This window comes from Dendrobates tinctorius, unplaced genomic scaffold (assembly GCF_039654945.1).
Source record: "Dendrobates tinctorius isolate UK_male_01 unplaced genomic scaffold, ASM3965494v1 ptg000019l, whole genome shotgun sequence".
NCBI lineage: Eukaryota > Metazoa > Chordata > Amphibia > Anura > Dendrobatidae > Dendrobates > Dendrobates tinctorius.
The window spans coordinates 8,432,625-8,450,448 of NW_027361687.1; the positions used below are offsets into that span (position 1 = coordinate 8,432,625).

The 17,824-nt window shown below is 44.5% G+C and overlaps 1 protein-coding gene across 3 annotated transcripts in view; it reads right to left on the reverse strand.

Moving 5' to 3' along the window:
* Positions 1-366: 366 nt before the first annotated feature.
* The window catches only part of LOC141082767 (glycophorin-C-like), a 46,440-nt gene continuing 28,982 nt past the window's right edge, over positions 367-17,824 (reverse strand). For all 3 annotated transcript variants that reach the window (XM_073566686.1, XM_073566685.1, XM_073566683.1), the window contains exons 3-4: positions 2,516-2,560; positions 367-1,086 (exon numbers count right to left, since the gene is read on the reverse strand). In XM_073566686.1, the coding sequence (XP_073422787.1) occupies positions 887-1,086; positions 2,516-2,560 (245 nt within the window). In that variant the 3' untranslated portion in view covers positions 367-886. The remainder of the gene's footprint in view (positions 1,087-2,515; positions 2,561-17,824) is intronic.

The window sequence follows — 17,824 nt, forward strand, 5'->3', positions numbered from 1 at the left end:
TTCAACGTTTTTGCCAAATTTCCATTTTTCCATATGAATGAAATTTTACCACTAGCATGAAGTACAATATGTCAGGAGAAAACAGTGTCAGAATCACTGGGATCCATGGAAGCGTTCCAGAGTTATTACCTCATAAAGGGACAGTGGTCAGAATTGTACAAATTGGCCCGGGAGTTAACGTGCAAACCACCCTTGGGGGTAAAGGGGTTAAGACACCTCATTTACTTTTCTGGTACTGTCAAACAAAGCGTTTTTTGGGGGTCTTGGAGCTCTTTATTGCAAATATGTCTGTCAATCCATTTGAAAGAAATGAACATTTTCCTGTAGGGAAATTTGTATTCTACATTATGTCTGTTAATGATAAAGTGAAGTTTACAGAAATTTTTATTTAAAAAATGTGACACATCCCCGAATCAGCTATAACCCACAAATGCATGAAAATGTCCCATTTACCACGCACTGGGTGGGCCGGTGGACCCTCACATGCCAGGGCTGAGGTTCAGTTCCAGTCCGGCCCTGCAGCCAATCTCATGAAGATGGTGTGTTAGTGCAAGTTTTAGGTACAATGATGATTTTCTCATGTTTATTTTTTCCATTAAGTGGAATTGCTTCAGCTCTGAATGCAGCCAGACGAGGTCATTACTTCTTCATCTCCGGAGGCTCCATGATGAACCTCACGCCTCAGCAGCCACTTTACCTTGTAGGCGAAGATTCTTGGTGTCATATTTTTCAGGCCATAATCCAGACTGTTAGTGATGATTTCCCTGACTTATCCTATAAGTACTTGCCCACACATATACAATTCAGACATTTTGACCTTGCACGTAGGGTAAACCCCCTTCGGGGACCACTGTGGGTGTACGGTCACAATGGTGCTGCAGGGCGCTCAGATGAAATACTCCTTTTTCGATTCGGATACTGCCTCCTGCAATGATGGGTCGTTTTTTAACGCCGTGTCAGGGTTTTCTGCGAATTCCGAGCCTTTATCCTCGTTGGTGATATACGTCCCCTTATGTCGATACAGGTAACGAAGAAGGACTATAACAACTAGAACTAAAACCACGACGACCACAGCTGCCACAATGCCTGAGAAGAAAATAAAGTTACATCACGTTACAAGGGCATCTGGTTTTTTCTATACAATATAGGGACAGGTCCCTGATTCCAGTGATGTGTCATTTACTGAGCTGCTTGCTGCAGTTTTGATTAAAATCTGTTTTCTCTGCTGCAGATCCATCAGTTCTCTAACTGCTGAGCTCCGCATAACTCCACCCACACGACTGATTGGCAGCTTTCTGTGTACACTGCGCATGCACAAAAATGGGCCAATCAGTGGTGGGGGCGGGGTTGGATTACATGTTAGCAGGTTTACTAGTCCTCTAGTGATCATCTCCTGCTGACCAAACAGATTTTATGAAAACGACAGCAATCAGTCCAGAAAGCACTGGAATCAGGGTATCTGCCCCTACATCATGCTGCTCTCAGGTTAGATAACAAAAACCTGGCGACATGTCCTATATTTTTCTCTGTCTCTCTCCCATCTAATCTTGCTCTTTCTTCCTCTGCGTCCTATTCCTGCCTTCCTCTGATCCTGGTTATGTTCCTCATTCAGCTTTCCCTTTTCTCCTTTTCCTGCCTCCTTTCCTATAAGCCACAGAATACAACGTAACGATGTAACAGCGGCATACAAGGATTTTAGGCCACGAGAACAGTGTTGCGCCTAAAATCATCAGGTAGCCCCTTCCTACAAAAAAAGTGGTCAAATTAAGATGTCCTCTTTAGGGAAGGCTCAGACGGCAATATTACTCAAGAGCGCAATGCATGGACTGACCCATGTCTCCAGACCCGACCCTACAGCGTCATAGGAGGCAGTCATCTGGGGTCAGTATACAGGCCGTGAAATGCATCTGTCTGAACCTGCTCTAATAGATGGTTATGTTTAGCAGCATGGTGGTCACATACGATTTCTAACAAACTAATGTCGGTGTAACACGCCAGATTAACCCCCCCGCCCAGAATATACCCGGGGTTAAAGTGGCCCAGGCCAGATTAACCCCCCCGCCCAGAACATACCCGGGTTAAAGTGGCCCAGGCCAGATTATACCCCTCTGGGCCAGAACATACCCGGGGTTAAAGTGGCCCAGGCCAGATTATACCCCTCTGGGCCAGAACATACCCAGGGTTAAAGTGGCCCAGGCCAGATTATACCCCTCTGGGCCAGAACATACCCGGGGTTAAAGTGGCCCAGGCCAGATTATACCCCTCTGGGCCAGAACATACCCAGGGTTAAAGTGGCCCAGGCCAGATTATACCCCTCTGGGCCAGAATATACCCCGGGTATGTACAGGCCTAGGCCACTTTAACCCCGGGTATATTCTGGCCCAGAGGGGTATAATCTGGCCTGGGCCACTTTAACCCCGGGTATGTTCTGGGCGGGGGGGGTTAATCTGGCGTGTTACACCGGACTCCCACTCTGGATCCTTTGCTCATTTTCTACTAGAATCAGATTTCTTACCCCCAATAATGGCAGCATCTGTTCCACTGCTGGATATTTCAGGAGCTGTAAACACATCAGAAAAAAAAAAAAAAAAAAAGTTTATATTTTCGCTGCCTACATTCCTGAATTATTCAAGAAAAACAAATAAAAGAACGTTCTTCATTGAATGGTACAATAAAATGACATCAGGAAACTGCAGCAAATCCTGTCCCTGTCATGTATACACAGTATGGACATCATCAGGCTTCCTGCCGTCACAGATTGGAATCGAAGGATGTAGCGTGTAATTAAGTCTGAGGAAATGGCGGCTGCTCCTGGGAAGTTTGTCCTCCAGGTCACTGGCGGATATCATTACTGCTCTCATCACCCTGAATTTGTGCCGTCCGTCCCTTTTGATCATTGCTTTCCCTTATTTCCGTACACTGCTGCTTGCTTTGTGTATATTCATAACATTCGCAGAGATTGCCATCCCGCTGTCTTACCATAGGGGTGTCCTTTTAACCCTTTCCCAATTTAGCAATTTTGGAATACCTCCCTTTAACGGGTTAAAAGTGAACCTGGCTTCTATTACCCCATCTGATAGAAGCCTAATGTAGGAGTAGAGACTCTGATTCCAGCAACTACTTGTTATAATTTGGGTGCAATCCCTGTTTTCTCTTTTGCAGATCTAGCAGCTCTCTGACTGCTGAGCTGTGCATAACCCCGCCCAACCTACTGATTGGCTGCTTCCTGTGTGCTCTGTGCAGAGCACTGCCAATCAGTGGCGAGGGCGGGGTTATGCAGACTATGGAAGACTACGTGGCAGCAGGTTTACTAGTCCTCAACTGATAATTTCCTGCTGATAAAATTGTGATTTTATCAAAACTTCAGCAAGCAGCCCAGTAAGTGATACATCCCTGAAATCAAGGTCTCTGTCTCTACATTATGCTGGTGACAGATTCCTTGGCTAAAAGCATAGGAGCTGCCATTAACGTGTGTGGCTTTCCATGATTAGTAAGAGTAGATTTGCTCTTTTTCCAGAGTCTCTGTGCCAAAAATAATGATAAAATGCTATTTCTGACTGCACCAAAAATAGCTGCAAAATAAATCATGTGTTCTGACTGCACATGGGTGAATTCTGGCAGCAGGTGGGGGCTGCGGGATCCTGTGTACTACATATGGTCTCAGCAAAATAGTGTCAGCATGGACGAAAAGTGATCACAATATGTCTAGGATTTCACAACACACCGAGGATTTTTACTTCTTTCCATGTTTAAAGCTTTCATTACAAAGAGAAAAATCATTTCAAGTAAAAAAGATTGGAAGGAAAATCAACAAATGGTATTTCTAGTGAATGGGATCTGCATGTGTAAAGTCCACCTCACCCCAGAACATTACAGCAGCTAAGAAGAAGTGCATTCTACAATGATGGTCCATACACACGGATGTCCATCCAACATGAATTTTTCCTATATCGCTGTGTTTTGCAAACTGTGATACCGGCGTCACCAGTGAGGCGCCCCCTAGTTGTTGATAAGGTTCATTAGTGATCTAATACTGTGCCGATTTTTCAATGGCTGCAGTAATAGAAAAGTCGGTAACATAATTGACTCATATTAATTATTCTGGGTTCAAGAAGCAAAAAAATGGAGCAATATTATTAATTTGATCATGAACTTACACAAGTGCTTGTGAGGCCCAGATATCATCTACATCAGTCTAGTGAAAACCCCAGATAAAAACATTTGAGAAGGCCTGGTGTAGTGCACTCATTTGCATCAGTATCACAGAGTTCAACATTTACAGTGGGTACGGAAAGTATTCAGACCGCTTTAATTTTTTCACTCTTTGTTTCATTGCAGCCATTTGGTAAAGTCAAAAAAGTTCATTTTTTTTCTCGTTAATGTACACTCTGCACCCCATCTTGACTCAAAAATAAACAGAAATGTAGACATTTTTGCAAATTAATTCAGACCCTTTGCTCAGACATTCATATTTAAGTCACATGCTGTCCATTTCCTTGTGATGGTTCTTCTCCTTCATTGGAGTCCAGCTGTGTTTAATTAAACTGATAGGACTTGATTTGTAAAGGCTCACACCTGTCTATATAAGACCTCACAGCTCACAGTACATGTCAGACCAAATGAGAATCATGAGGTCCAAGGAAATGGCCAAGGAGCTCAGAGTCAGAATTGTGGCAAGGCACAGATCCGGCCAAGGTTACAAAAGAATTTCTGCAGTACTCAAGGTTCCTAAGAGCACAGTGGCCACCATAATCCTTAAATGGAAGAAGTTTGGGACCACAAGAAGTCTTCCTAGACCTAGCCATCCAGCAAAACTGAGCAATCATGGGAGAAGAGCCTTGGTGAGAGATATAAAGAAGAACCCCAAGATCACTATGGCTGAGCTCCACTCCACAGATGCAGTAGGGAGATGGGATAAAGTTCCACAAAGTCAATTATCAGGCCGGGGGTCACACTTGCAAGTGTGATGTGAGAAACTCATGCATCAATACCTAGCAGTGCCACCAGCACTCGGGACTGGAGTGTGTGGCTGCATGTATTTCTATGCAGCCGCACTCTCCGGTCCCGAGTGCCGGGTATTGATGCGAGAGACTTGCATCACACTCGCAAGTGTGACCTCGGCCTCACTGCAGCCCTCCACCAGTCGTGCCTCTATGGCAGAGTGGTCCAAGCCTGTCCTCAGTGCCAGACATATGAAAGTCCGCATAGAGTTTGCTAAAAAAACACAATAAGGGCTCCCAGACTATGAGGAATAAGATTCTCTGGTCAGGTCTAAGCACACAGCTAAAATAACAAAGGAGTGGCTTCAGAACAACTCTGACCATTCTTGTCTGGCCCAACGGAGCATCTCTGGAGAGACCTGAAAATGACTGTCCCTCAACGTTCACCATCCAACCTGACGGAACTGGAGAGGATCTGCAAGGAAGAATGGCAGAGGATCCCCAAATCCAGGTGTGAAAAACTTGTTACATCATTCACTGTACAAGCTCAAAAGGGTTCTTCTACTGAATACTGAGCAAAGGGTCTGAATACTTATGACCATGTGATATTTCAGATTTTCTTTTTTGTTTAATTTGCAAACATTTCTATATTTTGTGGGGGGTTTTTTAGTCGAGATGGGGTGCAGAATGTACATTAATGAGAAAAAAATGAACTTTTTTGAATTTACCAAATGGCTGCAATGAAGCAAAAGTGAAAAATTTACTTTCCATACCGACTGTATATATAGCTCCTTATACTCATGTCGGTGTTTCAGAAATACTGTATTCTTGCATATAGGGACAGCATTATAGTAGTTATATTATTGTACATATGATCAGTATTATAGTAGTTAAATTCTTGTATGTAGGGGCAGTATTATAGTAGTTATTGTTAGGCGTCGGGTTCCTGCCGCTGCACAGGAGGAATCCCAGGCCTTGCCTTCTGCAGTCTCCCATTTGTCAGAAACACTGCACTGCACTTGCTCACTGAGCCAGTGCGCGTGTCCTGAGTACAAAAACAGTGCTCAAAGATACCTGTGGAGCAGGGCAGCAGAGGTGACGATGCGTGCTTCAGACTATCAGGACCTGAAGCACGTGACTGCTGGGGGCGTGGCCCAAGCTCCACAGAGCTAGGAGCTGCAGGGAAACTCCTAGGAAGGTAACTACGGGACAAGTTACCAAGGGGCATAGACAGGGACGTAAACCAGATCAAGCCGGGGTCAAAGCAAGAGATAGCAGGACAGTGTCAAAGTGATAACCAGAGCGGATAGTCAGGACGTAGCAATAGATCAGAAAACCAGAAAGGGCAATAGACGGTACAAAAGGGGCAAACGGTAACGGAGTAACAATAGCCAAGCCAGGAGGTCAGAACCAGAGAAGACAATAGTACCAAAACGCGAGACAGAGAACAGAGTAAGGGGACAGACCGTTCATACATGGGAATCAAATAAGCAATGCAGTATACACGCACACCAGGGGTCAGTCACACAGCCAGAATAACAGTATAGCTCACAGGGAATCCTAGTCTGGAGTGAGTATAAATACCCCTCCCAGATCCAAAGGGAGGCCAGCAACATTAACCCTGAGAAACCAGGACATTAACCATGTCCTAACCATGACACCATTCCTCTCCGGCTGCAGAGGAGGCTGCTCTGTAGACTCGTTGATCCCAGCGCTCTGCTCAGAGTAGCATTGGTTGCTGCTGCCACCTCAGGTCCAGCTATAGCAATGCATGCCAGTCAGCAGTGAGCAACTCCAGGGACTAAGTCCTTCTTTTGGTCCACTGAGCATGCCTGTGGGACGATCTCTCATTGGAGATCGGAGGTCACATGCTCAGGTCCTGCTCTGATTGGACCATCAGGAAGGTCCCGGAAGGTCATGGCTATAAAAGCCTCACATGGCTGCTCCGCCATGCACTATGATAAAGATTAATTCTCATTGTTATAGTGGTGTGTGTGATGACGGATGTATGAGACTGGTGAGTGACTCATTATGACTCCCCTCCCTCGGTTGTGTATGAGGTAGGGTCGCAGAGTAAGAGTCAGCACTCAGTACTGGTACTGCTTAGCGCCGCAGTGCAGTCAGCTCACTTATCCGTTAGCGCCAGCGGGCGCCAGTCAGCACAGGCATCACAGTACTGCATGTGTGGCAGTATCCGTCTGTACAGAGCCGTGCACAGATTGTGTGCTTTCCAGCACTAAGCTCAGGCTGGTTAGTGGGGACCGCAAGCACAGACGCAGTACATGCTCAGAGCGGTAGATTAATGTTGGCTGCGCCCTGTGATGGTTAACACAGCGTTCCAGGGTGAAATTTCCCTGGCTCCGTAGTAGCAGTTCCGGATGCTAGTGGGTCTAGAGGAGCATTGTTCTCGTGTCTCGGCAGCAGTGTCCTGTGACCACACGCTAGCGCTGCTCTAGCTGTAGCCTGTGAGGTTTAACAGGCTCCGTCATCGGTTCTGCGGACTCTGTGCAGTAACAGAGCCCGCTTCCTATCACACCAGGTCAGTGGTTACCCGCCAGTGTCCAGCGAGCATCTTACTACACGCTGTCCGTTGTTGTATAGCAGCAGTATACCATCTCTGCACAGTGAACCCCGGGTCGCGATCGCACTTACCTATATTTTATATTCAGTGTGATCCGCAACCCTAACAGTTATATTCTTGTACATAGAGGCAGTATTATAGTAGATATATTCTTGTACACAGGAGCAGTATTATAGTAGTCATATTCTTATACATAGGGGCAGTATTATAGTAGATATATTCTTATACACAGGAGCAGTATTATAGTAGTTATATTCTTATACATAGGGGCAGTATTATTGTAGTTATATTCTTGTACATAGGGGCAGTATTATAGTAGTTATATTCTTATACATAGGGGCAGTATTATAGTATTTATATTCTTGTACATAGGAGCAGTATTATAGTAGTTATGTTCTTGTACATAGGGAGCAGTATTATAGCAGTTATATTCTTGTACATAGGAGGCAGTATTATAGTAGTTATATTCTTATACATAGGGGCAGTATTATAGTAGTTATATTCTTGTACATAGGAGGCAGTATTATAGTAGTTATATTCTTATACATAGGGGCAGTATTATAGTAGTTATATTCTTATACATAGTGAGCAGTATTATAGTAGTTATATTCTTGTACATAGTAGCAGTATTATAGTAGTTATATTCTTGTACATAGGAGCAGTATTATAGTAGTTATATTCCTGTACATAGGAGCAGTATTATAGTAGTTATATTCTTGTACATAGAGGCAGTATTATAGTAGTTATATTCTTGTACATAGAGGCAGTATTATAGTAGTTATATTCTTGTACATAGGAGTAGTATTATAGTAGTTATATTCCTGTACATAGGGAGCAGTATTATAGTAGTTATATTCTTGTACATAGGGGCAGTATTATAGTAGTTATATTCTTGTACATAGGGGCAGTATTATAGTAGTTATATTCTTGTACATAGAAGGCAGTATTATAGTAGTTATATTCTTGTACATAGGAGCAGTATTATAGTAGTTATATTCTTGTACATAGGAGGCAGTATTATAGTAGTTATATTCTTGTACATAGTGTGTCACGACACAGCTGTCAGGTGACCCGGGACCAGAGGCTCCTTCCCTGTCCCTGACACTACAGGGCGCCCTAGCTCACCCTACTCCCGGCATACTTCTAAAGATGCTGGGCAGCCACCCTTGCCTTATCTCCTGAGTTAGCCCTCTATCTGTTCTTTTCCCCCACTCAGAAAAGAGGGGCACTACCGAGCACCGCAGTACACCAACCCGACAAAGATGGCAACACAAACAAGGGTTAACAGAAAACACTAGCCATACAAAATATTCACTCACATATAAGAGAGGAATGCACCTGGAGGTGGAGGAAGGGGAATAAACCAAATTAGAGGAGGAAAGGGAATTATCACACTTAAAACCCACACAACAGTCACAAATAACTCCTTCATAACTCCTCATATGAACTCCTCTCTTTCTAAGGCTACTTTCACACTTCAGGTTTTCGGCGTCAGGCGTGATCCGGCGTCGTGCCGGAACGCCGGATCCGGCAAATGTTTCTGAAAACTGGATGTGACGGATCCGGTTTTCTGCCGGATCCGTCTTTTTCTGGACAGACAAAACCGGATCCGTCTCATCCGGTTCATCCGTTTTTCTATCCGTTTTTTCGACGGATTACGCCGGATCCGGTTTTTAAAATTGACCCTTGTGGCCTTCCGAACGGGATTGGCTACTGGAAAACTATATATAGCGTGTTCCTACAGCCCTTCTTTGACAGGTTGTAGAGGAGAAAGTGCAGGTTGGAGAGAAGAGCAAGTTACTGGCGAAGATGGATGTTGTGATTGGAAATATTTTGAAGAATTTGGCGGATTTTACAGCGGAGGCGAATCGTTTGAGGGTGATTGTTCTGGAGAAGGAGAGAGCGAGACAGCAGCGCATCAGGCATCGTAGACGACGTTTGTGGATCCACCCCATCACAGCCAAGAGAATGATGCGTGGGGTCTATTCTACACTATGCATGGACCTTCGACGAAACCCGGATAAATTTTTTGGATATGTTAGGATGAAAATGGAGAATTTTGATTACTTGGTGGAGCGCATTGCACACCTCATAAGAAAAGCGGACACCTATTGCCGCTTCTCTGTTTCACCCGCAGAGCGTCTGATGGTGACTTTAAGGTAAGCCACATTTATTGGATGTGATCGCATCAGAGCACACTTTCACTGCAATCTTGTTGGTGGTAGTTTGTATCTCCAAGTGTTATAGCTCAGTTTTGGTATGTAATGCTGTGATTTAAAACTAATTTATTGTTTTTTAATTCCCCACAGATTTCTTGCAACTGGAGAATCCCTTTCGTCACTGCATTTCCAGTACAGACTCGGGATTTCCACCATATCTGGAATTGTGAAGTACACATGCCGTGCACTGTGGGACTCCTTAGCTGAAGAGTTTTTACCAGAGCCCACAACAGAGAGGTGGATTGAAATTGCTGACAAGTTTCAACAGATATGTCAGTTTCCAAACTGCTTGGGCGCTGTGGACGGGAAACATATCCGCATTGTAAAGCCAGCTGGATCGGGATCTGAATATTTCAATTACAAGAAATATTTTTCAATTGTCCTCATGGCCATCGCTGACGCGGAATACAAATTTATTGCGGTTGATATTGGGGCTTATGGCCGCTCCAATGACTCTCAAGTTTTCAAACTGTCTGCCATGGGGCGTAAACTGTATGGAAACACCTTCCAGTTCCCACCACCTAGACCGCTGCCGCAAACATCTGGTCCACCTATGCCATTTGTCTGTGTAGGGGATGAAGCCTTCCAGCTGTCAGAACACCTTTTGAAACCGTACTCTAGCAGAGGATTGACAAGACCAAAACGCATTTTTAATTACCGCCTCACAAGAGCAAGAAGAATGGTTGAATGTACCTTTGGTATTCTGACAGCCAAATGACGGGTCCTATTGACTGCGATCAACCACAAGACAGAAACTGTTCAAAGCTTGCGTGGTACTCCACAATTTTGTTATCTGCAAGGAACCCATTTCCATTGAGGACACCTCTGAAGAAACCACCTTGCAAGATTACCATGACATTACCACTAGAAGTTCTGTGACGGTTTCAGTAATGAGGGACAATTTTGCACTATACTTTATGTCACCTCAAGGCAGAGTACACTGGCAGGATGACAGAGTGTGAAAGATTTGTGCCCTAACCAAACTTGTGTACCTTCTGTACCAACAGTATATACCTTTGCCAACCAAAGTTGGCTATCTTGTCATGGTCTCTATTTTTAGCTTTAGGCCACAGGTGTGTACCTGGTTGTGTTTTATGCAAAGTATTTCACCTTTTAACAAAAGTTGTGTACATTGTTAGGAAATCACCAACAATAAACACAACTTTTTAGGTGAAATACTTTGCTTCAAACACAACCAGGAACACAACTGTGGCCTAAAGCTAAAATTTACCCACAGTTATATACCTAGTTTTGAATACCATTTCACCTTTTAAATACCCTGTATTTAACCTTTTTCGCCGCAGAAAGAAATGACAGACAACCAGTGTAAAATAATTTAACTTTTATTGAAAAATGTTTTTTTTAGTAAACTTTTTTAAAATTTTAATAAACTTGTTTAATAAAACTTTGAAACTATAAAACTGAAACCATAAAACTGGTCATTTTTATTTAAATACACACATTATAATTCTGTGTAGTGTGTGGTGGAAATACTGCTGTAGGGGCTGCGGGACACTTCGACACTGGGAGTGTGGAGAGAGGACTGGGATCGTGGTGGGGAAGGAACAGTTAGAGGTGAAGGTGTGGAAAAAACTACAGAATGGGTGGACATGTGGGAAGCAGAAGAGGTGGTGGGTGGTGGAGTGGAGGGTTGGGCAGGGACTGTAGGAGCAGATGATGTTGATGGCAAGTTGTATGGGGAAGGAGTTTGGTACGGGGCAGGTTGCTGGAAGTGGGGAGATGTCTGGTACGGGGCAGGTTGCTGGAAGTGGGGAGATGTCTGGTACGGGGCAGGTTGCTGGAAGTGGGGAGATGTCTGGTACGGGGCAGGTTGCTGGAAGTGGGGAGATGTCTGGTACTGGGGAGGTTGCTGGTACTGGGGAGTTTGCAGGTACTGTGGAAGTTGCTGGTACTGGTGAGGTTGCTGGTGCTGGGGAGGTTGCTGGTGCTGGGGAGGTGGATGGTGCTGGGGAGGTGGATGGTGCTGGGGAGGTGGATGGTGCTGGGGAGGTGGATGGTATGTAATAGGAGGGGGAGGATGGAAAGTGGCTGGAGGTGAATGGTATGTAATAGGAGGGGGAGGATGGAAAGTGGCTGGAGGGGGTGTAGATGTAATAGGAGGGGGAGGATGGAAAGTGGCTGGAGGGGGTGTAGATGTAATAGGAGGGGGAGGATGGAAAGTGGCTGGAGGGGGTGCAGGTGGAGGAACTACTGTGGTGGGAGGAGGAGGAGGTTGGGAGGTAACTTGCTGGAGAGCAGCGTGGCATGAATGCATTACATGCATCTGCTGGGCAGGAGAGAGCGTTTCCATGCGCTCCACAACAGACCTGAAAAAGGTGTGGTTTGGCGAAGATCTTGCTTCTGAATGCATGGTTTGCAGAAGTGTCTTCACCTCCAGAATGCTGGAGTTGATCTGCTGATAGCCTGCGGATATTTGCTCTGACAAGACTTTGAGACAGTTCTGGAAAGATGCATTCAGATGCAAGAACTCTGGCGCATAAGTCTTTTCCTGACCCCTCTGCCGCTGCCGCCCAGTACCCGCAGGTGTACTAGAGGTGGCAGGGGCAGAAGGGTGGGGTAAAGGGAAAGCGATCTCCTCACCAGCAGCTTCATGTAATGTAGGCGGCCACGATGCTCCTGTGCTGGTGGATGGGACAGATGGGTCGAATGTGTGGGAAGGCTGGGAAGGTGCAGATGTACCGGGGCGGTCGAAGTGTCCCTCGGTGCCTGTCTCCTCAGGGATCGCCTCAGAAGGGTCCAATCGTGCCGGCTCCCGAGTGCTGCTCACCGTGCTGTGGAATAAAGAGAAAAAAAAACAATTAAAATACTGACATGGTATGGCCCTGGCTGAAAAAATTTTTTACATATAACATTTTTTTTCACATGTGGTGTGTAATATTTACCTTCTGGTGAACATTGTTTCCCAGAGGAACGACAGGGCTTCTGCGTACTTGTACTTGCTCCTGCGTCCTCCAGATCCACTCGGGGCCCGCATCTCTTTATTGAACTCCTTCTTGAAACGATCCCTCACAGACCGCCACCGATTCACAATTCTGTTCCCTGAAACAAGAAAGGAGTGGTTAGTATACAACATCAGTGTTTCCCAAACTCCAGTCCTCATGGTCCCCAGGGGTCATGTTTTCATGATTTCTATAGTAAATAGAAATCCTGAACACATGATCCGTGGGGACCATGAGGACTGGAGTTCGGGAAACACTGGTTTACATCAAGCAACCGGTACTGTATATACTTACGCTCTTTAATCTGGGCCCGAGCTTCGAGGTCCTCCCAGCGGCCCACAAGGAGAGAACAGATTTCCTCCCAGAGTCGTCGGGTAACAATCAGGTCAGCGTGGCGGCGGTCAGCCATATTCCAGAGCGGCTCCCTTTCTCTGACGAGATCGATGAGGCGGTCCACATCAATCCCTCCATCCTCACCGTCAGAGTCGGGAGCACGCTGTGAAGGCTGTTAAATAAAAAGACAAAAATAACATAATTAGCCTCCACAAAAGAAATGAAATAAAAAGTGCAAAAAAACAAAGCAAAAATATTTATACTTACACGCTGGTGACCGCCGCGTTGCTGTCGCCGACGACCCTGGGAGGCACTGCGAGGACCTCTTGGCCGAGCACCAGATTGGGAAGACTAGAGAAGAAAACAAAAAAAGTTATGTCTTTGGATGTAGGCATTTGTTTGCTGTGTGTGGTCTGCAGAACATTGTTTTCTATGTGTTGTGTGTAGTGTGATGTTGTGTTTCTGCGTTTGATGCAAAAAACTTACGAATTGTGAGCCCACTCCAAGTGTCTGTCCACCCCTTCCTTCTTCTTCTGGGAGCTCCTCTTCATCTTGTGATTCCTGTTTTGAAATAAAAGGCAATGAATAGACATATATTACAGAGAAGATGGATTTTGGAAATAAAAACTTACCGTCAAACGCTGACGATGCGAGGGAGGGCTCCCAGAAGATGTGCTGTCCTCTTGCTGGCCAGACTCCATGGCTGTGGGTGGTGTTACAGCTGCTGCCAGTGAAGCCAGTGCTGCTGCTGCTGCTGCTGCATCTCTTGGGCGGCTGTTGAATAAAGAGAAACAAAGGGCCAATGAATATCTTGATATTCAATAGCCCTAGTTTGGAGGAATGGGGGATTTGATAATTACCGTCTCTCATCTGCTGCTGGCCTCCCCTCCTCAGCATGTTCTATTTGCTGCTCCATTTGGGGTGGTGGTGGTGCGGATGGTGCTGCAGTGGTCTCCTGCCTTCTCCTGCGCCTGGTTGCTGTCTTGGGTGGCATGTTGGGTGTGGCTGTGGGTCCCACTGTCTTGCTTTTATATATGTCTTGTGGGCAGAGCTACTGAGCATGCTCAGACCAAAAAACTGGATCCGGCCGACGGATCCGGCTTTCGCCGGATCCGGCGCATTGCGGCGCTCATAGGCTTTCATTGTGTGAAAAAGCCGGACGCGCCGGATCCGGCGTGTCCGGCTTTTTCGACGGAGACAAAAAACGTTACAGTCACCGTTTTTTCCAGACGCCGGATCGCGACACATTGCCGGATCCGGCGAAAACCGGATGAAACGCATGGCCATCCGGCGCGATCCGTCGCAAATGCAAGTCAATGGGGGGGAAAACGGATCCGGCATTGCATTTCGCCGGATCCGGTTTCTGTCAAAAGCGCCGGATCGCGCCTGACGGCGAAAACCTGATGTGTGAAAGAGGCCTAAGCCATGCAACAAATGCTAGCTCTGTCATGGATTTGAATCAGGAGCCAGATTATAAAGTTAACTAGAGTAGCTAACTGAGCTCACCTGCGAGCTCAGGGTTTTCCAACATGGTCGATTAACCCCTGTTCTGCCAAAAGGAATAAACACTATTAAAATGAAGGAGAAGAGCTTATTCTCAGCGCAGGAGTAGGAGCAATCAGACGCTGCAGTCTTCTGTCTCCTCTCTGTTGCAGAAACCCCATGACAGTGGTGTAGTATTATAGTAGTTACCGTATATTTTTGTACATAGGGGCAGTATTATAGTAGTTATATTCTTGTACATGGGGACAGTATTATCGTAGTTATATTCTTGTACATAAGGAGCAGTATTATAGTAGTTATATTCTTGTACATAGGGGCAGTATTATAGTAGTTATATTCTTATACATAGGGGCAGTATTATAGCAGTTATAATCTTGTACATGGGGACAGTATTATCGTAGTTATATTCTTGTACATAGGGAGCAGTATTATAGTAGTTATATTCTTGTACATAGGAGCAGTATTATAGTAGTTATATTCTTGTACATAGGGGCAGTATTATAGTAGTTATATTCTTGTACATAGGGGCAGTATTATAGTAGTTATATTCTTGTACATAGGGGCAGTATTATGGTAGTTATATTCTTGTACATAGGGGCAGTATTATGGTAGTTATATTCCTGTACATAGGAGCAGTATTATAGAAGTTATATTCTTGTACATAGGAGCAGTATTATAGTAGTTATATTCTTTTACATAGGAGCAGTATTATAGTAGTTATATTCTTGTACATAGGGGCAGTATTATAGTAGTTATATTCTTGTACATAGGGGCAGTATTATGGTAGTTATATTCCTGTACATAGGAGCAGTATTATAGTAGTTATATTCTTGTACATAGGGGCAGTATTATGGTAGTTATATTCTTGTACATAGGGGCAGTATTATAGTAGTTATATTCTTGAACATAGGGGCAGTATTATGGTAGTTATATTCTTGTACATAGGAGCAGTATTATAGTAGTTATATTCTTGTACATAGGGAGCAGTATTATAGTAGTTATATTCTTGCACATAGGGAGCAGTATTATAGTAGTTATATTCTTGTACATAGGGAGCAGTATTATAGTAGTTATATTCTTGTACATAGGGGCAATATTATAGTAGTTATATTCTTGTACATAGGGGCAGTATTTTAATTCTTGTACATAGGGACAGTATTATAGTAGTTATATTCTTGTATATAGGGGCAGTATTATAGTAGTTATATTCTTGTACATGGGGACAGTATTATCGTAGTTATATTCTTGTACAAAGGGGCAGTATTATAGTAGTTATATTCTTGTACATGGGGACAGTATTATCGTATTTATATTCCTGTACATAGGGGCAGTATTATAGTAGTTATATTCTTGTACATGGGGACAGTATTATCGTAGTTATGTTCATAGGGAGCTGTATTATAGTAGTTATATTCTTGTAGAGGACAGTACAGTAGTAACTTAGCATAGTTGCACTGTTCGTGTAAGCCTGGCAGGTAATCATGGTCCCACAGGGTATAACTGTGGCAAGGCCAGTGCATGAGGAGGCCCACTAATACTAGAGCCTATTTCAGCTGAAATGTTAGTGTCACAGAGACCCACCTTATCCCTACACTGCAATACACACTGCTGAACAAAGGCCAGCAGTTGATTTCGGTAGGCGATGCATTGCAGTAACGTCATACATTGCCCATAGCACGCACACCGATGTCAGCGGCTGGCCTTTGCGCCAGTTATCGAAGATAACGCCGTGTATCATGTGAGAAGTAGGAGAGGAGTAGAAGTTTTTTTATGCGATACAAAAAAGAGTCAGGAAACTGGACATACATACCAGAATGGGGGGGGGGCATATCTGTCAGTAAGGAACCCTGGATGCCAGGATGGGGGCATATAAATAAGGGAGGGGGTATATACAGCAGCATGGTTGGACATATATACCAGGAAAAAGGCCAAAATGGGGAACGTACAGTATATACCAGGAAGGGGGTCATATATACCAAGAAGGGGCCTATGATGGGGGGACAGTAGTACAGGATAGGGGACTTTACTACATAATGGGGGGGGGAACGTATGTCCTTATAGAAATTAGAAGGCTACAAGGGTCCATGCATCTGACTCTGTTTGCCAGATCCCACACCTTTACACTTTAACCCTTGTTCAGGAATTTGAACTTACACAAGGACAGCTGGACAGGGGTCACGAAGTCAGCAGCTGACCTAAGGAGCAAGCTGGCAACCAGAAAAGTCATCACGCAGCGTCAATAATAAGAGGTTACACAGGGAAGAAAACCAAAAAAGCAAGTAGGTGGTCAAAATAAAAGCCATTCCTTGGCTCCTTTTTCCTCTCTTTCTTCCTTTCCCATCTCTCCTGTCTCCCCTCTGCTCCTGTACAGAGCTGATAAGCAGCTCAGCTCCTCAGCATTTATAAGAAGCTGCTGGAAATAAAGTCAAGCCAGAAAGATAAGAGACCTGTTTCTGAGCCATTAAAAGCTCTGCTGCATTGTACACTCTGGAAGGGGGCTATGTCATTAGGAAAGAAAGCTCATTAAGTGAGGAAGGAAGCTAAAACTTCAAACTTAACCCCCTCTGTGCAAGAACAGATGCCTTCCACATCTCTATCTGCATAGAAATAAGGGAAAATAACTCATTGTGGTTGCTACAGCTAATGCACTAAGGGCAGCTCTGGAGCACAAACTTCTGCTCCAAGAATTTTAAATATTGTGCAATGTAGGATAACAGGATGGCTGATGAGGGCAGGGAAGTTTAAGGATTCTGCAGAAGTGTCTCTTTATAATCCAGTTATACAATTTACCATTCCAGTCTCTTGAACTGTTCGGTCGAGTATTCCGTCACTTTCTTTCCAGTCTCTCATTTTCTTTATATTACGATTTCAGTTAATAAGCGGAAGCTTTAGAAGACCAGACCCAGAAAGTCAGTGGGGAAAACGTCTTTTACAGAGGCCGAGGGTGAGATGTTATATTGTCTTGTCTGTTCGTTGCCTTCCTCCTCTGGGCACGGTGCCCTCCAGGTCTCAGCCAGCTTTAATTGAATTTAGACTATTAATTTTATGAACTAATAGAAAAAAGACCCCTGGGATGTTTTATGCATTCAGCACAAAATGTTCATAAGAATAGAAAATTAGCCTTTTCTAAGTCAGTTGCAGTTATCAGGAATGGGTGATGGCATCTGGCAAATTAATAGACAATTGCAAGAGATGTGACATTACCAGGCAGCTGTGCGGTCAAGATTATATCTGGATCCCTGTAATCCAATCTTGTCATGCGGATTTCTGATTATATTTTGCTACATA